Source organism: Equus caballus, chromosome 12, assembly GCF_041296265.1.
Source record: "Equus caballus isolate H_3958 breed thoroughbred chromosome 12, TB-T2T, whole genome shotgun sequence".
Classification (NCBI taxonomy): Eukaryota; Metazoa; Chordata; class Mammalia; order Perissodactyla; family Equidae; genus Equus; species Equus caballus.
Window position 1 is genome coordinate 48,374,642 of NC_091695.1, and position 27,550 is coordinate 48,402,191.

The following is a 27,550-nucleotide window of genomic DNA, read 5'->3' on the forward strand; positions in this document are numbered from 1 at the left end:
AGTCAAAGCTGCTCACTCTGGAGAAAGAAGGCCGGGTCCAGGGGCTCCGGGGTTCTGAGTGCTTCTCTTTCCTCATCCAGCCCAAAGGACGATTTTCCCACACTCCCTGGGGACCAGGAAGCTCCCGCCCACATTGATCCTGTGCATGACAAATACTTAGGCTGGATCTGATTGCTTCTGCTCCAACCTGTTCCAAGCCACCCATAGGCACTGCTTGACTCAGGAGGAAGGGAGAGGTGAGTAACCAGCCCCTTCCTGCCCACCTGCACACTCCAAAGGGCCCTTGGCCTCCCCCATCTGCCCCCCACCGCCCCTCACCTCTTCACCCCCAACCCTGTCTCGGAGACCCAGGAAGAGCCAGGTCATGTTCCAGTCTCCTGATCAGGTCTGTGGGAAGCAGGCAGCCGAGAAGCTCAGTAGGTCCTGGGGAGACTGGAGCCACCTGGGGACAGTCCCTTTATTTGCCCCCTGCCATGGTGCATGGAGCCATCCAGAGTCCTGACCTTTACCCCAGGAGTCCCGAATCTCAGACCCCCTGCACCTGCTGTCAACTCTGCTTCCACAGGGAGCCCTCTTCGCGGTCCTTCCAGACCACGGCTGGTCCACCTGCCCCAGCTCTGGGCTCTCCGCATGACCCCTGGGTGGGCAGAGGACAGGGGACATGGTCCCAGGCTGCGAACGCATGTCCCCCGTTTGCACTGTGTGGACTAAAATCGTCCTTGAACACAGGCCCGCGATGCCGAGGGCCGGGATGTGAGCCACTCCCTCGCTGACCCAGGGCGCCCTTGCCCCTGTCCTGAAAGGCCCAGACAGCAGGCCATGGGCTCCCTGGCTGTGCCCTTAACTGCGGGAGGGGCTCCGCTGATGTCTGCCCCCTGTCTCCGGCCCCTGATCTTGAGCAGCTTTCTGCTCCGCTGAGCCGCAGTCCACACGTGGCAGAGAGGACTTTGGTTTGACGTTTGGCCCGTGGCCTGGCTCCTGGCTGCAGGGCGGGGCGTGGGGCAGGGAGTCCTGAAGGAGCATCTGGTTCCTCATCAGGGGAATTGTGTTTGGCCCCAAGGTGGGGTGGCTGTAAGGGGGACCAGCACAGCCCCGTGGAGGGACAACTTGAAGCCATGTGTACCTACATACCGTGGGGCTTGGTGGGCCGGGCCAAGGGGTTGTGGGGGAGGCAGCAGTGTCAAATAGGCAAAACTGGCATTTCGGCAACTGCCGGCAGCCTCTTGGTCTGTGGAGGGAAGCGGGAGGGGGTGCCAGAGCAGTTCCCAGAGATGCTCCTGTCTCCCTGCCCCTCCTCTGGGTCTCTGTGCAGACCCTAGGCCGGGGGCAAGCCAGGCAATGCCCGTCTCCTCTCCCCTTGTCGTCGTCTTTGCCCTTCCCAACACCCTTCTCCCCTCCTGTCCTTCTTCCCAGCCCCTGTCCCCCACCCCTCGCCACTTCCCCTCTCCACCCTTGCCACCTAGTACTGCTCCATGCGTCAGAGCTCCTGCCTCCTCCGCCGACCTGGGAGAAAAGCAGGAGGCGGCGAGGGCGGGAGGAGGCGGCCGGGGTCCGGGCCGGGGGGCGGGGCCAGCCGGGGGCGTGTCGGGCTCAGCCAATGAGAGCACGGAGGCCGCGCCGGCGGGGGCGGGGTGTCCCGGGTCAGCCCCGGGGCGGGGCTGGAACTCACCCCAGGAGGGTAATTGTCCCAGGTCCCCGGGAGAGCCGGAGTCCCGGGCCACCCCAGGAAGGCAGGAGTTCCAGGTCACCCTGAGCGAGGGTGCCGAGCCCAGGAAGGGGCAGGCCCGGCTCACCCCGGGAGGGCTCCCTGGACCTGCGCCGGTGCCCTTGCTGCCCTAGAGGAGGCAGGCACCGGAGCTCACTCCCGGCGTGCAGCCCCTGACTGGCTCCTCATTCACTGTGGACCCCTGCCCAGCCAGGGACCCTTGAACCGCTGCTCGCAGCCTCTGCCCCAATCCCCCCAGTCTCCCTGCACCCTGGGGTGGGGACGGCAGCTGGGCACAGCCCTGAGTCCCCTCCTTGCTCTCACCCTACCCAACTCCTGGGCTCCGGATTCTGAAGGGCACCTTTGGGGTCAACCGTACAGTCAGGTGTTAATTTGGTATAATTTTATGGAGGCCCCGGTGGAGCTGAGAAATCTGGTTCCTGCCGAGTGGGACGTGGGGAGCAGACAGGGCAGGCGCAGGGGGAGGCAGAGCGCCCGCCCGGAGGGCCTGGAAGGCTGAGCAGCCCTCACCCCACCCCCAGACCACTCCAGGAGTGCCCGTGGGCTCTGGCTGGAGGACCAAGGGAAGGTGGGCCTTCCCCCGAGAGTATTTCTGTAATGCTGGCGGGGTGGGGGGCGTCTCTGTGGACCCACGGAGCCCCACCCCCGCACAGAGACCCAAGCTTGCCCCACACCCTCAAAGGCACCTACTGAGCTGCAGTCAGTGGCCACTCTGGGCCTCTGTTTCCCGCTAAAAGTGGGGTGCTGGTGCCTTCCTCTGTAACGCATGCTGGGGACAGGGTCTCCATCTCCCAGCCCGCAGGGGCTCTGTGCCCAGAGACCCGGAGTTGGGTGTGAAGGGAGAGGGCCACCTGCTGTGTTCTCCAAGGGCGAAACTGGCCCAAGGTCACAGAGCAGGTGACTGGAGAGCTGCCTCGGGGTCCTGCAGCACTGTCCTCTCCCGCAGGCCTTCTCCTCAGGGCGAGGCCAGGCCGGCGCCGCCCGCCTCCTGCCCCGTGACTCAGCGCCCTCGCCCAGCACAGCAGGACTTTTGCCCCGTGCCCGCTCCGCTGGTCTCCTGGTCACATCCCGCCAGGGGCTCCCGCAGCGCCTGTCCGGGATGCAGGGAGCCAGGGCCCCCAAGGCCCACGGCCAGTCCTTGGATGCGATGGGCACTCTGGGGCGGCCCTGGGTCATCCTGCTCACCTATGTGCTGACCGCCATGGAGCTCTCCTGCCTCTTCCTGCAGTTCTCCATCATCCCGGTGAGTACCCTCCCGGGGCAGCCCCGCCGCCAGCAGGCCCTCTCCGTCCCTCTCATCCTCCATCTGTGCAGTGGCAGGGGCCGGGGGTGGGGGGGTGATGCTCCCAGGCCCTCTCCCTGGGGGTCCCTGCCATGCTGAACCCAAGTTAAGGGACCCAGGAACTGTGCCTCTTGACCCCTCATCAGCACGTCCTGTGTTCTGGCTGCTCCACGCCCCCGGAGAAGGGCCGTAGGGAGCCACCCCCACAACCACACAGCCTCCTTGTGGCAGCGCGTCGCTCCTGGTGGCCTAGCTCCCTTCCTCCCGCCCCACCCAGGGGCCTTTGCCCTATCGATCCCTTGCCCCAGCAGCTGCTTGGCTCGCTTCCTCATTCTCTTCAGGCCTCTGCCTGGGTCTCCTCCAGGATGGGCCCTCCCCCGACACTACCTGGTACCTGGAACCACTTCCCCTCCATCCCTGGGCCTCGTTGGTGCGTGCTCAGGCAGATGCCCACACTCGCAGCCTATTCCATGCCATCAGATTCGTTCTGTCTCCCTCACCAGGACGTGAGGGTGCGGCTCGATCCATCTCATTCTCTGCTGCCTCCCCTGGTCTGGAACTGTGCTTGGCCATAGTAGGCGGTTGGTAAAGCGACCATAGACAGCTGCCCGGTTCCCATCCACCCACCAGCCATTCAGTGCACTCTTGCTCATTCGTTCAGCAAACCTCTGGGAGCTGGCCCAGAGGGTCCCACCCTCCTGGTGCAAGAGCATCTGAGGGGCTTTGGAAGCAACAGATCCCCAGAGTTCTGCAGGAGATTCTTATGAGCAGCCCGGGGCTGGGGATGGTGGGGGTATATCGTCCTTGTCACCATTCCCAGCATGGCAGGAGGCATGGTTGAGCCTGACCCCCTCTACCTGCCTCCCAAGCCCGGCTCACTCCCACCGAGTGGCCTGGCCGAAGCCCTGACGTGCCCCCCTGCCCCCCCCCCCCGGCACCTGCAGCCTGGGCAGGCCCCATCATAAATGGGTCCCAGCCATCCCTCTTGGCAGGGTTGATGTGGGAGTGACGAGCGGACAGTTAATACCCTGGGAAAGACGGGCACAGAGCAAGGACCTCCCTCCTGGGGAGAGACCGTGTTTGTTCAATGAATACCCACTGAGCACCTACTGTGCGCACCTGTTCTCAGAACTTGGAGTGTGGCACAGTGACCGCAGGCTGAACAGTCCCTCCCTTGCAACGGGCAGTCAACTACGCTGGTGTGAATGGCAGGGACGGTGACCCCGCCAACAGTAAACAGTGGGCAGTCAAACTGCTGTGTGTTAGATGACAGCCAGCTGCAGAAAGGGTTTGGGGTCAGGAAGACCTCCCTAAGAAGGCGACATTGAGTAAAGGAGACAAAGGAGCGAGCCCAGCCTGTGCAAAGGTCCTGGGGCAGTCACGAGGCCAGAGCAGCTGGAGATGGGTAGTGGAGGGGAGGAGCTGAGGCCAGAGAGAAGTGACGAGGACTCCAGGAGGGTGGTGGCAGTCGGGGAGGTGAGAAGCAGCTAGAACTGGGACCTGGGGTAAAGGCTGAGACCAGAAGTGGCTGATAGATTGGAGTAGATGTGCAAGAAAGAGGAGGTCAGGGCTAAGGCTGAGGATTTGGACCTGAACCCCCGAAGAGTGGAGGCGTCAGTGATGCAGCAGAGGAGCCGGTCTTCCGGGAGACCGCAAGCCAGTTCTGCGTGTGCTGAGTTCGGGGTGGTTTTAGAGGGCATGGAGAGCCGGGGCAGCTCAGGAGAGAGTCCTGGGTCAGGGGTGGAGACAGCGACCTCGTCAGGGAGTGAGAGGAGGTGGAGGCCGGGGAGCAGGAGGAACCAGGACGGTCCAGAGCAAGGAGCAGGGAGGAGCCCCCCCTGGAGGGAGCAGAGGAGGCCCAGGTGACCTCCAGGAAGGCGGAGGGAACGCCTGGTGGGGGTGGGGTGGGAGAAGGAAGGGGAGGCAGGCGGTGGTGAGGAGGGGTTTGCTGCAAAGGGAACAACAAAGCTTTGGGGGCAGTCGCTGGAGGCGAGGGGTGAAGAGAAAGGAGAAATACCAGCCAGAGACAGAAGGCGCAAGGGGAGGAGCGCCTGGGAGCCCTGCCCTTGAGCAGGCCAGAGGCTGGAATGTGATGCCCGGGGCATGGTGGCTCAGGGGGGTGAGGACAGCGGACAGGTGGGCAGGGGTGGTCTCGGGAAGTTCTGCTTCCTCACAGCAGCGGGATGGGGAGGGCAGGGGAGGAGGAGGCAGGGTCTGAGGGAGAGAAGGAGGGATGTAGTGGGATGGGGAGAGAAGGGACTGCCCGGGGCACGTGCCGTGATCGTCCAGTCAAGTCCACAAACAGAGGAGAGCCCAGCAGACGGAGCGGCCCCGCTCACACAGGAGGGGAGGGGTCTGCCCACGGCTCTGGGACTTCCGCTGCACCGGGGAAGACCGGCTTAGGGAGAGCACACGGTGTGGGGTTGCGGGACGCAGTGTATTCGCGTCCTACGGCTGTCAAGACTGAAAACTGGGTGGCTCAGAGCAACAGAGGTTTATCGTCTCACAGGTCTGGAGGCCAGAGGTCCAAATCCACGTGTCACAGGCTTCCCTGTGACAGGAAAGCCCGTGGGAGGGACCCCTCCTGCCTCCTCCAGCACCTGGCGGCCGCAGACATTCCCTGGCTGGTGGCCACACACCCCAGTCTCTGCCTCTGTCTCTTCACATGGTCGTCCCTCTGTGTCTGTGTCCAAAATTCCCCTTTACACACGGACCTCAGCCGTATAGGACTGGGGCCCACCCCGAGGACCTCACTTTACCTGGCTCACCTCTGTAGAGACTATTTCCAAATAAGGCCACATTCCCAGTACTGGGGATTAAGACTTCAAGATATTTTGGGGAGGGCACAATTCACCCCATAATAGCTGGGATTGCTGGAGGGAGGGGTCAGGAGTCAGGAACTCAGAGGCCAGGGGCCGGAAGGAGCAGCTACAGGACTATTGAGGTCACAGAGGATTTGGGCAGCATAGGACAGGAGGCCCGGGGTCCCCATGACGCCTCGGGTTCCCTGGAGGCACGCTGCACACTGCTGTTTTCCTCCCCAGAGGGGCGTCCACACAGGAGGGGCCGGGAGGGGCTGGGAAATGGGCCACCTCCTGGAGGCCATCAGGGTACTTTGGGACAATGTCTTGGTGGCCCGGAGACACTAGTCTTCACCATGCAGTTTTGAGACAATGAAGCCAAAATGGTAGGGGTGGGTGCCTCTCCTCGCCCGTTTGAGGCCTACCCTGCAGGGGAAAATGAGGGCCAGCAGCTGCCTTCGCTGACCAGCGTGTCCCTGGAGCCTGGACCCGGAGGTCCCGATGGGGACCCCCCCGACAAGAGGAGCAGCCAGGTCCCAGGGTGCAGGTGCCTTCCAAGGCACACCGAGGGGTGGTAATAGCCAGACCCTCAGTTGCCTCCCACCCGCTGCCCACCAATGACCCTGGATTCCAGATCCTGGGCTCGTTCCCATGAACCACCCCCCACCCCGGTGTTTCAGTACCTGTCTCGGAGCCTTGGCCTGGATTCTGTCGCCTTTGGCTACCAGCAGACGATCTTCGGTGTGCTTCAGCTGCTGGGTGGGCCGCTGTTCGGCAGGTACAGTGGGGAAGGGAAGTTTGAGGGGCCCTTGCCCCACAAGGACCTGGGCCCAATCCTCGGCGGTCATGGGCGGGGTCGTCCCACCGGGGTGACAACTGCTCCTGTTTCACAGATGGGCACGCTGAGGCACAGAAGAGCTTTGGCCCCCTGGAGGGCTGGGGGTCCCCCGCCCATGACTGACACTAATTCTGGTTTGTGGATTTAGCTGGTGCGACTCACGCCTGTAAACACCCAGCCCTGCTGAGCTGGGTGTCCCACCGGCAGCTTTTATGGACATGCAGTTCTGGAAACTGGGGCCTTCGGGGTCCCAGGCAGGAGCTCCGAGAACTGGGGAGCCCCCAGACCCCCACTAATCTCAGTGCTGCAGGGGCGCTGGGCTCAGGGACATGATTGCAGACATCTTCCCGCAAACCAAACAGTGGCAGGAGTCAGATCGCTAGAGTGATGCTGGCAGAAAAGAAGTCAAGTGAAACAGGGGGGCTCGGGGGGTCAGCTGCCTAGGGACGGATGGAGGAAAGCTGGGGCCTGGGAAACGCTCTGTACACCACACACATCCCCTCGGTCCATTCAGGTCCCACAAGGAGTGAGAATGCCACCCCGAGGTCACAGAAAACTGTCCCATTGGAAGGATGGGGAAACTGAGGCCCTGAGAGGAGTGATGCCTGCCCAGGGCCCCCGCCCACCTTCACAGGACCCCACCCTGCCTGATCAGCCCTGTGGGGAGCACTGTAGCCTGGCTCCCTGGCAGCCCAGCATGGAGGGCAGAGGAGGGGGGAGCCAGCCTGATACCTGGAGGCTCACAGGTGTGGGGTCCCCCAGGTTTGCAGACCAGCGTGGGGCGCGGGCCGCGCTCACGCTCTCCTTCATGGCGGCCTCGGCACTCTACCTGCTCCTGGCAGCCGCCTGCAGCCCAGGTCTGCCCGGCGTGGCTTTGCTTTTTGCCTCCCGCCTGCCCGCCGTGCTCATGCACACACTGCCAGGTAGGGCCCTCTGGGGGCAGGTGCGAACAGTCAGGACCAAGTATAGGCCTTCGGGCCTGTGGCAGGCCCAGGGGTTGCGATGGGGGCAAATCCAGGTAGCCTGGGCAGAGGGCGGGACCAGAGGGAGTGGGGGACCTAGCTGTGGGGCATGGCCTGAACCAGAGGGTGGGGCGAAGGTCACTCCCACGGTGCTAGTCTAGTCCGGAGAGCAGGACACAGGTCCCGGGATGAGGTGGGGGCGTGGCCTGGGGGCAGGGAGTAAGGTGGGGGCGTGGCCTGCCGGGGGATTGGGGGGGAATGGTGCTGTGGGGGGCTTCCAGAGGAAGGTGACAAGGAGGAGGAGGTGATGTGGAGGCGGGTCTGGGGTACAGGGGATGTGTGAGGAGGCGGGGCCTGGCCCGCAGGCCGCATGGGGTCAGCTAGGCAGGCCGCACCCCTCAGCCCCGCCCCGCCCCCAGCCGCCCAGATGATCATCACGGACCTGTCTGCGCCCGAGGAGCGGCCCGCGGCCCTGAGCCGACTCGGCCTGTGCTTCGGCGTCGGCAGCATCATCGGCTCCCTGCTCGGCGGGACCCTGAGCGCTGCATACGGGTGAGTGGCCCGGGCGGGAACAAGGCCGGGGGCGGGCCAGCGGGGCAGAGTGCGGGGGACACTGGTTAGGGCGGCCGAGGCTGGGTCGTTTGGGCGCTCTGGACCCTCGGCCCAGCCTCGCCACCACCGGGGCCTCGGTTTCCCCATCTGCACGTTGAGCAAGTCAGGCCGGCCAGAGGGTGACCCTCTGGACCTACCCGGTGGGCGTGGCCGGAGGGCGGAGCCTGTGGCCCCTGGGCCGGGCTTGGCTAGCTCAAGACCGCCTCCGGCGGCTTGTCCCCAGCGGTCCCAGGCTAGGGGGCTCTGCCTGGCGGTCCTGGGCCTGACGGAGATCAGGCTGGCCCGACAGGAAAAAGGACGGCAGCCCCTGGAGGCTGGATCCCAGGGTGACAGGGGCCCTGTGATGGGGACACTGCAGGCAGCCAGACCCCGAGCCTCTGGAGAGTGTGAGGGCAGCTTGAGGGGGTTTAATAACTGGTGTGTGTGAAGTAAAGGCCTCTACGGCCCCCCGCCCCAGCTTGGCACACCCAGAGGTCCAGGGTCTTCCCAGCCCCAGTCCCGCAGCCCCTGCCCTGTAAGTCTCAGATTCCGCCCAGCACCTTGAGAGCACCGGGCCGGCAGCCCCCACACGTGGTCTGCAGAGTGGACCCACTCCAGGGCTCCTGAACCTGCGGTAAGGCTGGACAGAGTGGTCTGTCCAAGCGGTCCTGGGTGCACCTCCTAGGGGAAGAGCTTACCCTTGGACCCAGGACGCCCAGCCCTGGAGAGGCCCCATGCTGTGCCACCCACATCCCTCCCCATCCACGATTGCTCCCGTGCCCACCCAAAATTGGCTTCCTTCACAGGCGTGGACTCTGCGCCTCTCCATCCGGGCCAAGCCTTTGGTCTTGGTCTAGGGGGCGAGTGGCCCGCCCAGCTATGGGTGGAGACCCCTACCTGCTCCCTGACGAGAGGCCCTGTGCCAGCTGGTGACCCACCCACCCTGTGTGGGCCTAGGGGAGCTGCCCTGGGACTCTGTTCAGAGGAGGGGCCTTCCTAGTGACGTGATGCCAGCCCCTGGGCCTGAGTTCCCCCAGACCAGCCCCAACAGTGGTGGAAGAAACTGGGTGATGGCTGAGTCCCAGGGACTGGGGGAAGGGAGGGCACGGTGGCCTTGTCACAGCACCTTCTTCCCTGGAGGGAGATCTCTGTTCAAGGCCCCTCTCCCCACCCCGCCCCAGCATTTTCATCAGAGCCTGGGTGGGGACAGCTGTCTCTGCTGAGCGCCACCGTGAGCAAGAGGCTTGGGAGGGAAGGCAGCACCCCCTCGTCCATTTGTTTCCTCTCTGACTTTGTTAAACACGTGCTGAGTGCCCCTGAGATTCTGGGTACAGTGGGAAACAAGACAGGCTGAGTCCTCAGGTGACAGGAGTGTGATACGTATTCCTGTAACGTCAGGTTGAATTTCATGGTGTAAAAAGTATTACAGTAGCATCGGGGGCCAGATATACAGGTGGTCTCAGTGCCTCTCCTGAAGGAGGTGAGGGGGAGACAGGGGGACATCTGGGGAGGCAGAGGCAGCAAGTGCAAAGGCCCTGAGTGTGGGGAAGAAAGGAGGCCCGTGTGGCTGGAGTGGGAAGCAAGGAGGCCCGTGTGGCTGGAGTGGGAAGCAGGGAGGGGATGGAGGAGGGGTTAGCAGGAGTCCAGGCCATGAGCCCTGGGCGGGCTTGAGCAGGGGCTAGGTGTGACCTGGCCACTGTGTTGAGAATGTAGGGGCTAGGGCCACCGCAGGGAGAGCGGGGGGGGGGGGGGGGGGGGGGGGGGATGGCGGCCGGACCACAGACGGCCATAGAGGGAGAGGGCAGAGGCCAGGCCCGGGCTCAGTTTGCTGATGAGTGGGGTGTGAGTGTGAACTGAAGGCTGTGTCCCGACTCTGGGGTGGCCCTGGGGGAGCCGTGGGCCTTGCTGAGATCTGAGCAGCCCGGGGAACCTGCGGGAGGTGGGGCTCCGTCAGGCTGAGTCCGGCGCCCATTAGGAGCATGAGGGAGCCCTGGAGTGGGCCTCTGGGTAAGGGAGTCTGAGCTGAGGGGGAGGACAGGGCTGTGTCCTCACCGGGGTGGTGTCCAAGCCCTGAGAACTGGTTCAGATTGGGGCTGGTGCCGAGCACTTTGTGCAAGGGGCCGGGGGTGAGGAGGAGGCACAGTAAGAAAAGAAGGAGATCCCAAGGCCGGGAGGGGCCCGTGACTGTGGATTCAGCCTGGACCTGCGCTGCCTCTCTTTGTGCGCAGGCGCGGGAGCCTGACTCGGTAGATGGATCAGGGTCAAGAGAAAGAGGGCCTCTGTCCCCCCAGGGAGAGAGAAAGAGGGCCAGGGGCCACGGCAAGGAGGGGGCGTCAGGGCATGAAGAGGGTGCAGGGCAGGGAGAGGCAGGGCAGGAAGGAGTCCCCCCCCACGCCGCACCCCCACCAGGAGCCTCAGTCCCCCGGGCAGGTGGTTCACCTCCCAGCCCGCTACCTGCTACCATGGGCCATGGGGCATCTTTCCTCGCCTCGCCAGGTACTCTCACCTGTGAAATGGGCCCGTCAGCCCTCGCTCACTCCCAGGGGTGCTGTGGGGTGTGAGGGCCGGGCCCTGTGTCCAGGGCGCACACACGCACACGCTGGCCTCCCCTTATCAGCCCTGACCCATGCCACCTCCTGTCATCATCCGCCTTTTTCTCCATCCCAGATGCTGACCCAGAAGACATCACTCACTTTCCTCTCCCTCCCAGTAGACCCCAAGATCACCTCCACCCCTGCCCTCACCTTCCAGAACATTCCATTAGCTTCCCTATCTTCTTTCATCCCAAGATCTTAAGGCACTTTATAACCTTGACACTTCCTTTGATGGGTGGGGAAACTGAGGCCTTAGAGAGGGTGAGGCTCCTCCATGGAGCTCCGGGTCCCCGTACAAGGCCCAGGCTGCGGGGCCCAGGAGAGGCGGGCTCCAGGACCCTGAAGACCCATGGCAAGGGTCACACACTCTCCTCCTTGCTGACCTGCAGCCTGTTAGGCCTCCTGGCACAGCCAGTGACAAGGTGTGAAGGCCACATCCCCACCCTCCTTCTCCTTCCTTCATAAGAACCGAGGCACGATGTGAGGTCTGCCTGGCTGCAGCACCCTCCCTGCCCATCCCCCCACCCCCATGTCCAGTCCCCCCCCAAAGGCCCCAGCCATGCCCCACCCCCACTGCGGGGAGAAGGTGACGGGAGGAAGTGGCCTTGGCAGCCACAGCTGTGGGCCTGGCAGTGGTATAACTGGTTTGGGCCCAGCCTGGAGCCCGGGGCTGGGAGGCCTGGCTCCCGCAGAAGGCACAGATCTGCACCCTGAGTCACTCAGCAGGTGGGGGGAGCTCTGCGACTCGTGGCCCTGAGCCCAGCATCTCACAGCCTGGGGAGGCCTCCATCACCCCTTCCCCACTAGTGAGCCGTGTGCCTCGGGGATAGGCAGCACCAGCCTGCCGAGCCCACCAGAGTCAGGTCCCGGGGATGGGGTCCTGAGGAAGGGGGGTCCTAGGAGCCAAGGAAAGACAGGGGGAGCCACCTGTCAGAGGCTGCTGATGGTGGAATCAGGCAAAACCCGAGGCCTGATGGTTGGACTTCATGTGGGGGACCTTTGGCAGGACCCCTGCTCCTCTGAGCACGGAGGGGCTGCCCCACACAGCCGGTCACAGGCACAGCTGGGCCCACAGTCCGAGGCCCTCCAAGGTGGCCAGTCATTTAGTCCCGGGAGAATCCGAGCACTGGGCTGGGGGAGCATCCAGCCACAGACCCTGGAAGTCAGGCAGAGCCGGGTCTCAGTGTCACCTGCCAGCCTCCTGGGCACTAACTGGCCGGCAGGTAGCCCCACTCTACCCCCAGCCCCGAGCTGCGCCCCCTGGGCCCTCAGTGATCCAGCAGGTGTTTACCTCACTCGGTAACTGGAGGCCTGGGCACGCCGGCCTCCCTGAGGACCCTTATCTCAGCCGGGCAGTCTGGGCGAGGGGACGGGAAGCTCTTATCCTGAGGTTCCGCCCCAGCGACACGCCAGCTTCCGCTGAAGTTAATGAGTAGACATGCCAGGCTGCCCTGAACGGCTCTGGGACAGGAGTGACTCACGGGTCACCCAGGCCTCCTGCCCCACTTGGTGCTCACGAGGGCTCAGCGAGACTGTGCAGGGCCAGCCAGGCCAGCCCAGGGGCGGCGCAGACCCTTCAGAAATGACCTGGGTGTTCCAGGCACCGGGAAGTACACAGGGCACAAATGGCCAGTGGGAATGGGGCCGGGGCCTCAGCTTAGACCTGAGAGGTAGAAGTCAGCCGTTGAAGGAGGGGCTGGGGCAGTGCTGGGGGCAGAGGGGAGGCAGGGCAGAAGCCCCGGGCAGGAAGGGGCTGGGGTGCGTGGAGGCCTGTGCAGGCCGCAGTGGAGGGATCGGGCGCTCAGGGACATGTGGCTGCCAAGGGTTATGCCAGACATGGCTTTAGGGTCTTTGTCTGAGATGTGGAAGCCAAAGGGAGGCTGAACGAGGAGTGGCCCCACATGACTTCTACTTTCAGACTTTGTTCTAGCCACAATGTCTCGAGGCGTGGATTGGGCGGAACAGAGTGACCTCTGCCCCGAGCCCCAGGCTGGACATGCGGTGACTCTAGAGAGCATCCTCACAGCCAGATGTTATGTGAAACTGGCTCTCAGCTGATCCCAGCCTGTCCCCCAGGCTGGACAGAGAGGGGCGCGCAGCCCGGGAGGCCCTGAGCCCCACCTTCGGCCAGGCCAGGGGGACCTTGGCTATGGACAGTCCCCTCTCGGGGCCTTGAGCAGGTGGGATGGGCAGCTCCAGCTTCACAGGGAATTGTCACCCTGGAGCCGGCAGGAGCCCGGACAGGGTCAGGTGAAAAGGACAAAAGCGCAGAGTCCACCCAGAGTAGGCGGGTGGCCAGGGCTGTCGTCCTCCTGATATAGTCCCGTCGGCGAACCCTGGGCCTCGAGATAAGGATGAAAGGCAGTGCTGCGGCCGCCGCTGTTGGACCAGCACTGCCGACCTTCCTGAGGAAGCGTGATTCCAAGGGGACACGGGGTGGGCAGGGATCCGGGACAGCCAGGCAGCCCCCAGTGACTGGTGTAGCCTTGGGGTTGGGGACAAGGTGTCCTGGGAGGGTGGGACCCCAGAGTTCAGCCCTCATTTGCATCTGAGGAAAGGATGTTACCCAGGAAGGTAGCTACAGAGAAGGGCAGGGGGACAGAAGGACTTGGGTGCCCTGAGTCCTGCCTGGTACCTTTTCACAGCATCCGTGAGTCCGTCCGCCCAGCCTCTGTCCATCTATTCAACCAAAAATAAAACGGGGGTGGACAAAACCACGCTAATGGGTGCCTGCCCTCAGTTTGTAAAACAGGGCCAATGAGCCAACAAAAACCCTGCAGCCTCACCCGTGTGACCCTGCATCACGACAGTCCCCACTCTGGCGGTGCGTGGACCGGAAGGCCCTGGGGAGGGCGCCCGGGCTGTGTCCTGGAGGACAGAGCGGCACCCAGGGTGGGGGCGCAAGGCTGGAGGGCATTCCCAGCGGAGGGGACCCTCCAGGCAGAGGCTGGAGCTGCTGCTGAGCCTCCCTTCCGTGTCGCTCTCCTTTCTGGCGTTGTGTCCTGGGGGAGTCAGAGAGAGCTCTGAGTGGGGAAGGACACCTCGGCTCCCCGTAGGGGCCCCCCAGGTCCCTGTTCTCCTTTCAGTTCACAAGCCACCGTGCAAGGGACAGGCGAGATCCCAAGAGAAGGGGCCTGGCTCCCTGCCACCCGCCCCTCACTTGTCACCAGCCTCCCAAAATAGCCATCTAAGTGGCTGCCTCGGCTCCCTCGCATTTCCGGGGCATCTGGCAAAGAAAGCAGGTTTTGTCCCTGCCCGGCCAGGCCCTGAACAGTGACACCCAGGCCCCTGGGGCCAGAGTCCTGAAGAAAGGGCCCTTCTCTCTGGGACCAGCCAACAGGGCTGGGGTGTCCCTGCTCACGTCACAGATCAGTTCCTGATGGCCAGAGGAGGGGGCTATGGGGCCTGTACCCAGCCTTGGCCCTCCCCAGGCTCTGAGCGGAGGCCTCACTCTGGGGTCCAGCGCCCTCTGACCCTCAGGCCTGGCCGTCAGTGGAAATGCTTGTTCATTTGGGACCCCAGCGGTCAGAAAGTGGGAACACCCAGTGTCCTAGGCGGTGAGCGCTGGCCAAAGATGGGCCGGTGGGGGCAGAGAGGGCTCAGTGGCACATGCAGGCTGGACAAGTGTCAGCGTCACCACTGACCGACTATGTGAGCCCAGGCAGGTCCAAGAAGCAGGCGGTGGCCGAGGCCCACCCTCTCCAGTGCAGGGGTCCCCACTGGCTTCCCAGAGCCCTTCCCCTCTCAGGTTTCCCACCGGAGCTCTGGCAATGGGGGTGTGTGTGTGTGTGTGCACATGTGTCCATGTGTGCATGCGTGTGCACCTGCATGTCTGTACGCTCATGCAGCCAGGCACAGAGGGCCAGGAAGGCCTCTCTGAACCCTGCAGAGGCCTGTCGGGAGGAGCGGGTTGCGTCTCCCAAGACGCTGACGAGGTCTGGGGCTGGACTTTGTCCATGTGAATGGCTCACCCATTTGTTCCACCATCTAATGCCCACTGGGGGCTTGGCACAGGGTCCCACTGGGCCCACTTGCCCTGAGGGGCTGGATACTGGCCATCTGATGGAGTGAGCCCTTCTCAGAGGACGGAGTGCCCACTGGGGAGGAGAGATGGGGTGTCCTGGAGAAGGGCCCTTGCAGAATGTATAGGTGTTTTCTCTGCTGCTGAGGGCCAGGGTGTTCCAGCCATGCACCAGCCTAGGGGGCCAAGCAGCCTGGCTCAGTAAGAATGTTTTGCTCCTCATATTCCCCTGGGGAGGGTGCTGGGCTGGTCCTCAGGAGGAAATGGTGACCATTCAGAAGGGCCAGCCCCCAGCACCTGGTTCCCAGGTGACATGGCCTGCCCACACCTTCCAGAGGGGTCCAGGGCAGAGTTCCCATGTGGTGACTCCTGGAGGGGAGAGAAAGCAGAGGAGAGAGCCGGAGCATGGTGGTGGTACGGGCAGGTGGGTGGCCTGAGGGTCGTGTCCTGGGCCCTGTGGGGCCAGCGTGGCCCACCCCCTCCAGGGAGCAGGTGGGCGAGAAAGGGGGCTCCTGAAGCCCACTAAGCTCAGGCCCCTCCTTGCCCACGAGGGGAAAGAGATGGGATGGTTCCCATGACACAGACGAGGCCGTGCGGCCGTCCCACGGTCTCCCACGCTGGTGGAGCCCAGATTCAAATCCAGCCTCTTGCCGACCTGCCCAGGCCGGGAGCACACGCACACACACACACATAAACGCGCACGCAGGTCCTGGGGGTGTCTTTCCTGCCCCTCAGTAGCCTGAGAGCCAACCGTCCCCCCAGAGAATCCGCCCCCACCCTGCAGGGGCTCATCCTGCCTCCCCCGCCACCCACCCTCAGAGGCCCCCAGGACCTACATGCTGTGGCCACCTAGGGCTGCAGCCACCACGAGGGGTCAGGATGGCGAGAGCTTCATCTGTTCCTTCATCGTCACCTGAGACGTGTGCCCTGAGGGTCCTGGTCCTGCCCTCTGAGTTGCAGGCTCTGGGGACGTGGGTGGCGGAGTTTGAGCTGTTCTGAGCCATCGAGGCCTAAGGGTGACTGAAGGAGCAGGTTGGGGAGATACTGCAGGCGGCACCCACACCCTGGGACCCTGCGTGACTGTGACTGTCGTCCCCAGCATTCAGTGTCCAGCCTTAGTGGCTCTTGGCATCAACCTCCTGGGAACCGTCCTCAGCTTCACCTGCATCCCTGCTAACACCAAGGGGGCCGGCGCCCGTGCCCAGGCTGCCCCGCCAGGTAAGCCCCGCCAGGTCTGCTGCGCCGGGATGCTTGCCAGTGGAGGTGTGAGCCCGCCCCTCCCACCAGCCTGCACGGGGACCTCGGGCCAGGCCTCTGCTACTGGAGCCCTCCTTCAGGGACAGCCTGTACCAAAGCGTCCACAGTAGCTTCCTGTCCACTGAGGCAGGTGTGGGGGCTCCGGGCAATGGGCCTGTGGGGCATGGGGGCATTCAGGGCCACTCATACCCTCTCTCCATCCTTGAGCCCCTCCGGGGGCCGAGCATTTCCTAGCTGCCGACACCATCAGAGCCGAGCTGGATGTGGTCTTGGAGGGGTCTTCGTGGAGCAGAGGATGTGGGGGTCAGACAGGCTGGGGGCCCAGGCAGGGGAGGTGTTAGGAGGGATGGCCTGGGGAGGCCTGCGCAGGACTGGGAGGGACCAGGGGGTGGGCGGGGGCACGTTAGCCAGGATCCGGAGGCCCACAGCAGCCAGGTGCCATGGCGAGAGGGGAGCACCCAGGTGGGGACAGGGCGCATGCAGCCAGGTTGGGGCGTGTGAGGCTCGATATGCCTCCTGGGGCTTCGCGGAGGGGCCCCTCCAGGGTGTCCCAGCCCAGCCACTACATGCCTGGCACAAAGTAGGGCCCTGTGCCTCTTGGCCCAGTGTCCGAGGGCACGTTCTGGAATGGAGAGACCCAGCTGGGAGCCACGCTGGGACAGGAGGACCCTGAGCCGTGGCTGTGACCGAGTGACCCAGAGTCAGGAGGGAGGACCTGAGGTGGGGGCCAGCACACAGGAGGGCCCGGGAAAAGCCGGGCAGGGAGAGGGCAGGGGGCAGGGCCAGCCAGACACATGTGGGAGGCCGATGGCACAAAAGCGTCCATTGGGTCACTCGGCGCCAAGAGTGGCCCCTGCTCCCCTGTGCCTGCCTCACTGGCCTGGTCATGCTCTTGCTGGGCTGGGGAAGCGAGGGCCCAGGTCCCGGCCAGGTTGCCTGAGAGCAGAGGCGCTGGGTTTCCCAGGCGCCTCCTGGAATTCGGGGGTCCTCAGGGTCAGCAGGCCTGAGGGCCCAGACCTGGGAATGTGGTGAGCTGCCCGTGCCCCCCAGGGGGGCCAGTGGAGAGGGGGACCAGGAGTGTTACCAGCTCGCCTTCCTGGGAGCAGGCGCCGAAGCCAGAGGGAGGAGAAGCTGCTGCGAGCTCCACGCGTGACGGGGGGGGACTCTGTGCTCCCCCAACCCTGCGGCCCGGGAGGAGTGACACCTGCAGGCCTGGCCCCCACAGCCAGGACGGGCAGGCCGGGGTCTGGGCCGAGGGCCTCTGGGTAGTCTGACGGGCCTCTCCGTGCCCCAGGCAGCTCCAGGGCCAGCGTGTTCGACCTGAAGGCCATCATCCGCCTGCTGCTGCAGCCTGGCGTCCTGCCCGTGTTCCTGGTCAAGGTGGTCTCCGGCTTCCCCTCAGGTGAGTCCCGACTGCCCGGGGCGCAGTGGAGAGTTCTGGGCAGGGACCGGAGTCCACGCTCAGGGTGGCGCCCTCCCTCTGCCCTGCCCCAAAACCAGTGACATTTGTCCCCGAGAGGGAGATGGCCTGGGTCTCGCCAACGTGGCCGTGCGGGCGAGGAGGAGGAAGAAGGGAGGCGCAGGTGCCTTCCTGCTCTCGGGCAGCCCCTCAGGGCCACTCACTCCAGCTTTACAGCCCGTCTGGCTGTCATGCCCGGAGGTTCCCAAGTCCTCTGGGGACAGTCTGAGAGGCAGAGAAGGCAGTGACTGTGACGGGGAGCACGTGTTCTGCAGACTCCTGTGTCTGGCCGTCCGGTGAAGTGGCCATCTCTAGGGACCCTGAGGGCATCACCCATCACCATCGTACCCATAGCGACCCCTCAGAGCCCCTCTCTGGGGTCCTTAAACTCGGGGAGCAGCCCAGACAACAAACTCATGAGGTCCCATTCAGGTGCTCTCAGATGCTGCACGTGGGCTGAAGGGCTGAGCCCTCGCCCATGCGGGGAGGTCTCCCACGGCCCTGCGGAGCTGCTGGAGCTCCTGGGGTCTCGGGGTCCAAGGCTGAGGCAAGGAGCTTCGCGGCCAGCTCCGTCTCGGACCCAGGCCAGCTCTTTGGAGCACGGTGACTGGAACCGCATCACTGACATCAGTAAAAGGGCCTTTAAGGGCCACCGGTAGGTCTGGGGCCAAATCCTCCCACATCATCAGCCCTGGGTTCCCGTCCCCTGACTGCCCTCCTCCGGGATGCCTTGGGCTCCGGCCACCCTGTCCATGGGTAGCTTCCACACCTGCCTGCTCACAGCCGACAGCAGCCCACAGGGGAGACACTTCCCCCACCAGGGATCCAGAAAAATCTCAGGGAAGGCTCTCATTGGTCCCACTGGGGTCACATGCCCCTCCCTGAACCTGTCACTGTGACCAGGGCCCCTGGTACCCTGATTGGCCACCCTGGGGCTCCCACCCCAGCTGACAGGAGGAAGGAGAGGGCGGGACAACAGCAGCCTGATGCCCCCCTTGCCCCCCAGGTCTCTTCATGGTCATGTTCTCCATCATCTGCATGGACTTCTTCCAGCTGGAGGCCGCCCAGTCCGGCTACCTCATGTCCTTCTTCGGGGTTCTCCAGATGGTGAGTGGGTGCCAGGTGCACAGGGCAAGCCACGGGGTGGGCGGGGGGCTCCAGACGTGATGGACCCCATGCCCGCCTGACTCGGTTTCTCACCAGTGCTCGTGCTGTCGTGCGCTCCCCTTTTTTGGAGATTCTGCGCTGTTCACTTCCGGCTCCCCTCCCACCTCTCTGAGCAGCCTGGCCCTCTCCGCCTGCTCGCGGCTCCCAGGGTCTGCTCCCAGGCCACTGCACGGCCCCAGGCCTGAGTGCCCGCAGCCTCCCTGCCCCATCTGCCAGGGGGGCCCGTCTCAGGGGCGTGAGGCTCTCCCCACTGGAGGCTGGGAGGCCTTAGCCTCCCGTCTGGAAGCAGGTCAGGGGTCTGTGGTCCACTGAGTGTGCATCTGGGCACCAGCAGGGGACAGGACCCGGCGGGGAACAGGCCCTCCTGGGTGGTGGGGGGCGTGTTACAGGAGAAGGGCCGGGCTCTGCATCCTGCCAGCCGTGTGACCAGGGCAGGCTTACCAGGCTCTCCGAGCCCCCATCTGTCAAACCATAGCGCCCTTCATGGGCCGTGGGACAGAGTAAAGGAGCTAATGTGACAGAGCCCCTGGGGGGGGTCCCATCGAGCGACGCTGTCACTCTGTCATTATGGGATGTCTGACCCTCACAGCTCCAGGTCTGGAGGTGCCAAGAAGCACTTTAAAGTGGGGCGGGTGTCCTGCCTGCCAGGCCCAGGGCGAGCCCTGCCCGAGCCCAGCCACCCCCAGCTCCTCCTGGGCATCTGGACCAGGCCCTGGGGCGATGGGGACAGGTGGTGACGTGCCGCCGTCACCCGGGACATCTGCCTGACAGCCGGAGCGCGGGAGGGGCTATTCTGGGACCCGCCTGAGCCGGGGAGGGGCTCCCGACCTCTCCGGAAGTGGGCGGCATTCCCGGCACCTCCAAGCCATCTGCTCCCCTGCCTCTGGGCTGGGGACTGGCCAGACCCTCCTGCTAAAATAGCTGCTCCTGGGAAGGGCCGGCCCCCACACCATGTGGGAGGAGAGGGCCCCTGCGCTGTGGGCCGGGAGGGGCCGCCCTGTGGGGAGAAACAAACAATAATAATACCACTCCGACAGTGAGGGCGGCTGGAGCCATGCTGCACACGGCTGCCCCAGCCTCCTGGGCCAGGGCGCCAGCCTGAGCTCTGTCCTGGACTCCCTGGGCCCGGCTGAAGCCAGAAGACCCCTCAAGACCCTCAGGGACAGACACTGGTAGCCTCTGGCCTGCCACGGCCACAATGGTGACCCCACTTGAGAGGTGCTGGGCCTCCGGCATCTGTAGGGATGGTGACCGACACTGCAGGGGAGCCGGTCTGGTGGTGGTGGGATAGGAGTGGGGGAAGGAGCCCCCGGGGAGATCTGAGGAAGGGAGGAGGACCTTCGGAGAAGGAGCGGGGAGCCTGCGGTGTGTCGGACCCCCAGGCCCTAAGTCCAGCTGGGGTGGGGGCAGCTGAGGCCTGGAGCCGTGTCTGGAACCTCTGCCGGTGGAGGGCAGGGCCTTGGGGGCCCGGGGGCTTGGGGCCTGGGTTTTGTGTTTGCAGAGAGAGGCCTGAAGCCATCATCTGGCACCTCCCTGCCCCAACCATGCTGCAGCCACCACGGCCGCAGGTGTGTCCACAACCCCCCGGGGTTGGTCATTGAGGGTCCCAGAGAGGCAGCCCACTGAGGGCGAACCATGCCTCCCCCCTGGTCCCGCCCCTGCTGCCGCCCTCCGCAAAGCATCCCCACCCCGAGGGCTGGCCACTGCAGCCTGATCCCAAAAGGGCCATGGCATCCCACCCCTGCTCCCTGTGGCGCGGCGGGGCATTGGGGTTGGGAGCTGGTGGGGAGTGGCAGCCCAGATGGTCCTAATGCGAGGGGACAGCGGTCACCCCGGTGGGCTTGCAGACCCCTCTGCCTCCCAGACCTTCCTGCGGGAGCCCCCGCTCAGCCTGCGTCTACACTCCAGGCCTGGAGCCACCGGGGGGATAGGGACTTCCGTCATACTGGGGGGAGACCGCCACCTCTGCACCTGCTGTGTCAGGGGTGACTGACCAGGACTCGAAGGAGTCTGAGGGTCCTTGGAAGGGCAGAGGGGCCGTCAGTGGGGGGCTCTCCGCTGGAGCAGAGACCTGGAGATGAGGGAACCACAGTGGGGGGGTGGCACGTGCAGAGCCCTGGGGATGGCGACACACCCGTGGCCGCTGTGGCTGAGCCGGCCTGAAGGGAGAGGACTGGGCTCTGAAGACCCAGCCAGGGGTGGTCAGAAGGGCCAGGAAGGGCGGGCTTTACTGGGAGGGGGCCGGGGCCGCGGGAGGCTGAGTGTGGACCACCAGGTCCCTCCGGCTCTGGCTGCCGTCAGAGGGGCCAGCGCGGAACCGCTGCTCCGAGTGGCCGATGGCACCGCGAGGGCAGCCCTGGAGGCTGGGGCAGGGCCAGCGAGGAGGGGGAGGGAGGGCTGGGAGAAAGCGGAACATCTGGCGAGTTTGTTAATTCTCATTTCGTGGGATAAGCTGTGAGGCACGGAAGTTTAGGCTTCTTTCAAGTTAATAGGAAAATCGGGAGACAACACCGATACGTTAGCGTCTTGGTCCGGTGTGTGTAGGAAATGGTGAGGCTGATTTCAATCTCTCGCACTGTGATTTCCTCCCAGGCGTGCTACACTCAGGGAAACCTGCCAAACAGCCCTTCCTGTAAACAAACAAACAAAACTGCGAGAAAGCAGGTCTGAAAGTAGGATCTTTTTTTAGGAAGGACTTCCATGGCTCTGGTTTGAAACAGTTTCCTTATGCCAAGCGAGCAGAGTGGTGGATCCTGTTCTGCAGGACTGGGCCCGCCCCCAGACACACAGCCCAGCCAGGGGCACTGACCCCCCGCCCCTCCAGCCCCACAGGCACTGACCTCGAGCCCCCCAGCCCCACAGGCACTGACTGCCAGTGCCCCCAGCCCCGTGGGCACTGACCCCCCAGCTCCCCAGCCCCGCAGGCGCTGCCCCCTGCACCCCCAGCCCCACAGGCACTGACTGCCAGTGCCCCCAGCCCCACGGACACTGACCTCCAGCCCGTCCCCCTAGCCCAGTGGGTGCTGCTCCAAGCCCACAGTGCCCTGGGCACTTCCTGCCTGCCTGGTGGAGGAGGTGAGAGGACCAGATAGGAAGCCTCACCCTGGCCTGGGAGCGGCCTGAGGGCTGGGCCTGCACGCTGAGTCACGTTCCTGGTGTCCCTGGGTGTCCCTGGTGAGGGCCCTTCCTCCCACACTCATGCAGAGGAGCGGGGGGCAGGAAGGGGAGCACCGAGTGGACGCCTTAACCTTACCCCAGCTACTAGCTGTGTGGCTGTGCCCCGGGGAGGGCAAGGAGGACACAGCTGGGAGTGGGGGGCTGAGTGAGGATGGGGGTAACAGCAGGCGGCCTCGGGGAGTCTGGCTGCCCCCTGCCTCTGGGGACCTTGCCTGACCAGGCTCAGGACCGGGCACTGGGTGCTGGGTGCCGGGTTTCACTGTCCACCATCCTGGGTTCCACCCCAGCTCCATCGCTGGCCAGCTCTGGGACTCTAGGCAAGTGGCATCAGCCCTCTGGGCCTCAATTTACCCAGTTGTAACTGGGGTAGTGGCCTTCTAGGGTGTGACGAGGAGGTCCAGTCCCCAGCGCAGGGATAGCCTCCCTGTAGACAGTAGCTGATGTGCCTTCAGGGGCCAGGCCTTGGTCCAGTCAGCTGGGCAGAGGACCCCACAGAGTCACCAGGACACTGGGCTCAGGTCCCAGTCCAACACTGCTGTCTGCACCCTGGTCTTCCTGTCCATGAAATGGGCAGGTCCCACCTCCCAGATCAGGGGCTACAGAGGAGGCTGAGGAAGAGCGGCTGGAGGGGAGGGGGCACACGGGAGCCAGGTGACACGGGAGGGGGCTGCACAGGGCCATAGTGGTCCTCGGGCTTGGGGTGAGGGCCACGCTGCGAGCATTTTCAGATGATCAAAAACGTTTTTTGCACCATAAGCCATGGCCTCCCCCAACCCTTATTGGCAGTTAACTGGCCCCTCTTGGACTGAAATGTTTATCACGCCTGAAATATAAGAGATGAGATTCGTTTTGTGAGTGTGAAAATTGGACCTATGAGTGGCTGGCCAAGCACGTGTATGTGCATGTGTGTGTGCACCTGCATGTGCGTGTGGGTGTGCATGTGTGTGTGTGCGAGCATGCATGTGTGTGCGCGTGCATGTGCAGGTGTGTGTGTGTGCGCGCGTGCACGTGCGCAGGTATGCATGTGCTTGTGTGTGCACAGGTGTGTGACACACACCCACCCCCACCCTCCCGCTCTCCCCCGCCTAGGTCATCCAGGGCCTGGTCATCGGGCGGTTGAGCCGCCACTTCTCGGAGGCCGCGCTGCTCCGGGCCAGCGTGCTGGTCTTCATGGTGGTGGGGCTGGCCATGGTGAGAGCTCCCCCTCGGGCGACCCCCCAGAGAGCAGGGTCCCAGGTTGCTCCCCTGACCCTCTGTACATGCCCAGTTTGCTCTTGAGCCCCTAGGCCCCTCATCCCCTCCACCCCCACCCAGGGCCACTTCTATGGGACCTCAGGGATGGCCCTCCCATCCTGGTCCCGTGTGGCTCCTGATCACCATGACCACCTGCCCTGCCCCATGCCAGGTGCTGATGTCCAACATCTTCCACTTCTGCCTGCTGATGCCCGGCCTGGTCTTCAGCCTGTGTGCCCTCAATGTGGTCACCGACAGCATGCTGACCAAGGCTGTCTCGGCCTCCGACACGGGTGAGTGCGGTACCCCAGGCCTGGTGCGGGGCGGGTCGTGGGGAGACCCCGGCCCTCCTCTCTGGGAAGCGTGCTGGGCAGTTTCAGGTGGAGCAGCTGTCCTGATTTCCGGCTGGGTCTGTGCAGACCCAGTGGGTGCTGAGTTGGGTGGGCGGCCAGGGGTCCAAGTGGGCGGGATGGGGGTGGTGGGCCGCAAGAGCCCTCAGGTGAGAATTCTGCCCACCACCCAGCCGAGCTGGGCCCCACCAGCCCTGCACCAGGCCCTGCTGACCAGTCCAGGGCCAGGCCCGAGGGATGGGAGCAGGGCTTCTGGGAGGTGGCATCTGACCGGGTTCTGAAGCATGGGTAGGATTTCACTAGAAAGGGAGAGTGACATTCGAGGCTGGGCCCCAGCTGAGCAGAGGTGTGGAGGTGTGGGTCAGACCGGGGCCAGCAGAGGCCGCTTAGGAGGACAGCCCAGCGGGCAGGGGACGCGAAAGTGCCAGAAATGGGTGGTCGGCACAGGGAGGGGCTTGCCTGGCAGGCTGGGAGCGGGAGCGGGTCTTCAGTCCCCTCCCCAGCACATGGCTGGCACAGGGAGTGTCCTGAGTGAAGGAGTGAGTGAATGAATGCACACCACTAGTGAAATCTAGGAAGCCCCAAGGCCACCCAGTAGGACAAATGGACCCCCAGCCCTCACTCTGCACCCAGCTTTCTTTCTTGAGGCCTAGGAGTCTCCCATCCAGACTGGGGGGCCCTGGGCCTGAGGGTCCTGAGGTTCCTTCCCCCACTCTCTCCTGGGCTCAGCATGGGTTGAGCTGGGGGCTCCTGCGGGCTGGTTGAAGTCAAAGGCCTCCCAGCAGCAGGCCCAGAAGGCCCAGGGGGCCTGGCCGACCTTCAGTCCATCCACCTCTTTGTCTGAGAGGAGCACATTGAGGTCTAGAGGCCTGGATGGGAACAGAGCGGCTGACAGGCAGCAGCTCTTCTCAGGGCTGCCTTGGGGGCGTATGGGAGGCCAGGCTGGTCTTGGAGGGCTCCCTGGAGGTGGTGGGCTGGCACTCTGGCGAGGCTAGGAGGAGGAGCCTGGAGAGATGGGGGCAGGTCTGGCAGGGAGGAGGGAGGAGCAGACCCAGGCCACTAGCGCCACACTGTGCCCCAGCACCACCCTTCAGCTTCGAAGGAGCCAGGCGCTGGTTCCCAGCGTCAGCCTGGGAACCGGAGACCGCAGAGGGGGCGGTAATTGCTCCCCGGTGTCTGCAGGGCGTGTGGGCGATGGGAGAGGCTGCTCTTAAATTTCCCCCACCCCAGGCCCTGAGCCCAGGCGGGGCCTCACCAGGCGGCTCCCAGCTGACCCGGCCCTGGCTTTCCACCTCCCGGAACCCTGGGTTTCTGAAGCCCCTGGAGCCAGCGACTCTCCGGGCAGATGCCGTCAGGGTGGACAGTAGCCACACACATGCTCGCCCACCCAGGGCACAGCTGACAAGAGGGGCGTGGAGATGGAGCAGTCAGGGAACCGGGCATAGGCAGCTAGGGGACCCTGAGAAGTGGGTGCAGAGAGGCAGGTGGGGGTGTGCCCCCGAAGCCCCTCCCAGCCCTGCGGGAGGCGTTCCCTCCAGATGTATGTGGGCGGTGGGGGCTGTAGGGGGAGACACTGGGATGTCCTGGCCCACCTTGCACCCCAGCCCCAGCCCTCACCGCAGTGGCTCAGAAGGACCTCTCCTTGCAGGCCCACCTGCCCAGGCCCCCCGCACCCACACTGGGGTGCCATCTCCCTGGCAGGCCTGGGAGAGCAGACCTGGCCCATGACCCATGGGCCTGTTCCCAGGCTCCTCTTGTACTTGGGAACTTTCAGGGGCAGAGCGGAGGCTCAGCCCCACATCCAAGAAGCACCCAGTGTGGCCCCTGCATGGCTGGGTGGTCCAACCCGCAGGCCCAGGTGGAGGGAGCTGGGGGCAGAGAGGGAGGACAGGCAGCCTGGGGAGGCCCTGGCTGTGTCCAGAAGGTGGGCAGCTGAGGCAGTGATGCTGGGGGACCTGCCCAGGCCTGACTTACCCCCCTCCCTGCCCCACAGGGACCATGCTGGGCCTCTGCGCCTCTGTGCACCCACTGACTCGGACCCTGGGGCCCACCCTGGGCGGCCTCCTGTACCGCAGCTTCGGCGTCCCTATCTTTGGCCACGTGCAGTTCACTGTCAACTTCCTTGTCCTCCTTTTCCTCTGGAGGCAGCCTATGCTTCAGAAGATGGACAAAGTCCGGTGACCACAGCCCCTGGGGCGCAGACTGGCAATAAACTCATTTGGGACCTCTTCCGGCCTGATTTCTGCAGGCTCCCACGTGGGGCCCGCCTGCATCTGGTCAGGCAGGGCGCCTGGAGGTGAGGGATGGGGCCTTGAATGCTTGAGGGCTTCCTGGAGAAAGGCACCTGGAGCCGGACCCCAGAGCTTCGGGAAGGACAGAATTACCCAAATTCCTCCCGGTGGGAGGCAGGCCCTGCCCTGAGTCCGTCACCGTGGCCAGTGAGGAGGCCTCCCTGCCGCCTAGACGGCTCTGCTCACATTCCCAGAGACGGGGAGCTCTCTGCCCCCCGCCGCCAACACTGGTCCCCGGCCCACACACCCTCATTGACTCTGGCCGTCGCTCCCGATCAAACAGAAACGGGGGCCTTGGAGAAGATAAGGAGCTGGAGGCTGGGGAGACATCTAGGGAAAGGGCCCTCGCTCTGTGTTGGGGAGCCCAGCGGGGAGACCCAGGCAGCAGGTCCCAAGAACCAGGGAGCATTCGCCAGCTCCTGCCTCCCAGCCTGGGCTCTACGGAGAAGGGCACAGGGCACAGAGAGCCCAGCAGCTGCTGTGACGGATGACCAGTGTGGACAGCACAACCTCATCAGGGTCTGTAAAGGCTCCTGAGACGCTGAAGGCCACCCCCTCCCCCATAGGCTGCCTTTCGAAGCAGCTATTAAAACTCGGAACCCCCAACCTCTGAATTCCATGGTCCCCACTCCAGAAGGGGCTCAGGGAGCCCAGGGTCCATCACCCTTGCAGCCCAAGAACTCAGGCCAGACCCCACCTCCACTTGGACCCCACCAGGAATGGGGTGACTCATCCAGAGGAGGGTCTGGCGAGAGAGGTCTCCAAGGTGGGGCGGGGTAGGGGGCCACCCTGGGGTGAGTGCGGGTCCTGGGGCTGGTCTTTTCTCCTCTCTGGAGGAGCCCCTCCCCGTCTACACACGGGCTTCACAGACAGCACCGCTGAGGAGAAAATGCGCTGCAAGGGAGAGTTCCTCTCTGAACCCAGGCCTCTCGGCAAAGGGACAGCCTCTGCCTCAGTCTGACCGCTTTGACCCCACTAGGAGGCCTGTGAGGGCTCTCCCCTGATCAAGGGCAAACGACTGACATTGGACCCCAATTTTGATGCTTCACTCCTCTCGCCTCTGCCTCCCACACTGAGCAGCCCTCCAGCCACAAAGGTCCCCAAAATGAAGGGCCCCTGACCGGGCAACGTTGGACACACACTGTCTCGGGCCACCCCCCGTTTTACTGAGGAGGCAGCCAGGAAGGGAGGACGGAAGTTGCTGGCTTGTTGGGTCCTTCTGACCTCCCCACCCAAAGGCACAGTCTTGGGCCAGCCCCTGGACACTGAGGGTTCTCAGCCTCCTGCCAAACCGTAGGAAATTGCGCAGGACTCTCCCCCCATTCACCAGAAGCAACACCGCGGGCACTGGCCAGCGGGGCCTGGCAACTGGACCGCCTGGAGCGGCCATGGCTCAGCCCCGGTGGGGTCAAGAGGAGCGGCAGGGCAGGCAGCCAGCCAGAGGGCAACGGCTGGGCAGCGGGGCTGGGCAGGGGGCGTGTGGATGGGAAGGGGCAGCTGGGGCCCAGCACCCCGAATGATTCAGGAGCAGCTCAGACGGGAGGAGTGCACTGACCTCGGTGGGGCAGTTTGTCAGTGACCTCCTGCAGCAAGCCCTGCCACCCGCCCTGCCCTCCCAGGCCTCTCCCAGGAGCGGAAGTCAGCCAGGGCCAAACCCAGGGCACTTCCCGGCCTCTGGAGAGGCTGCTCAGCGAGGAGGGTGTGGACGCCCGGCTGATGACACTGTGTTCATTCAAAGGGAGCTCCCTTGCCCTTCCGTTTCGGAGTGGCTCCCCCTCCACACGCACTGAGCGAGGGTCCC

General features: G+C 64.5%; 1 protein-coding gene and 1 long non-coding RNA gene across 4 annotated transcripts; one reads left to right on the top strand and one right to left on the bottom strand.

Annotated features, from left to right (window-relative positions):
• SLC22A18 (solute carrier family 22 member 18) lies at positions 1-25,686 on the top strand. 3 transcript variants are annotated; one of them, XM_001492540.7, is made up of 11 exons: positions 1-236; positions 2,673-2,969; positions 6,490-6,587; positions 7,410-7,570; positions 8,029-8,161; positions 15,915-16,033; positions 17,367-17,474; positions 18,538-18,638; positions 22,965-23,066; positions 23,281-23,401; positions 25,452-25,686. In XM_001492540.7, exons 2-11 carry the CDS (start codon positions 2,826-2,828, stop codon positions 25,637-25,639), a joined length of 1,275 nt encoding a protein of 424 aa, XP_001492590.3. In that variant the 5' UTR covers positions 1-236; positions 2,673-2,825; the 3' UTR covers positions 25,640-25,686. The 3 variants fall into 3 exon arrangements, with proteins under 3 accessions (XP_001492590.3, XP_070085142.1, XP_070085143.1); XM_070229041.1 differs by lacking the exons at positions 22,965-23,066; positions 23,281-23,401; positions 25,452-25,686 and adding exons at positions 18,735-18,987; positions 19,736-20,266; XM_070229042.1 differs by lacking the exon at positions 1-236 and having other exon boundaries at positions 2,669-2,969.
• Positions 5,827-12,192, bottom strand: LOC138916459 (uncharacterized). Its single transcript, XR_011423771.1, has 3 exons — positions 12,086-12,192; positions 6,493-6,691; positions 5,827-6,235 (listed from the first exon to the last, which is right to left on the bottom strand). It is a non-coding gene; the product is annotated as an uncharacterized lncRNA (long non-coding RNA).
• Positions 25,687-27,550: the final 1,864 nt, after the last annotated feature.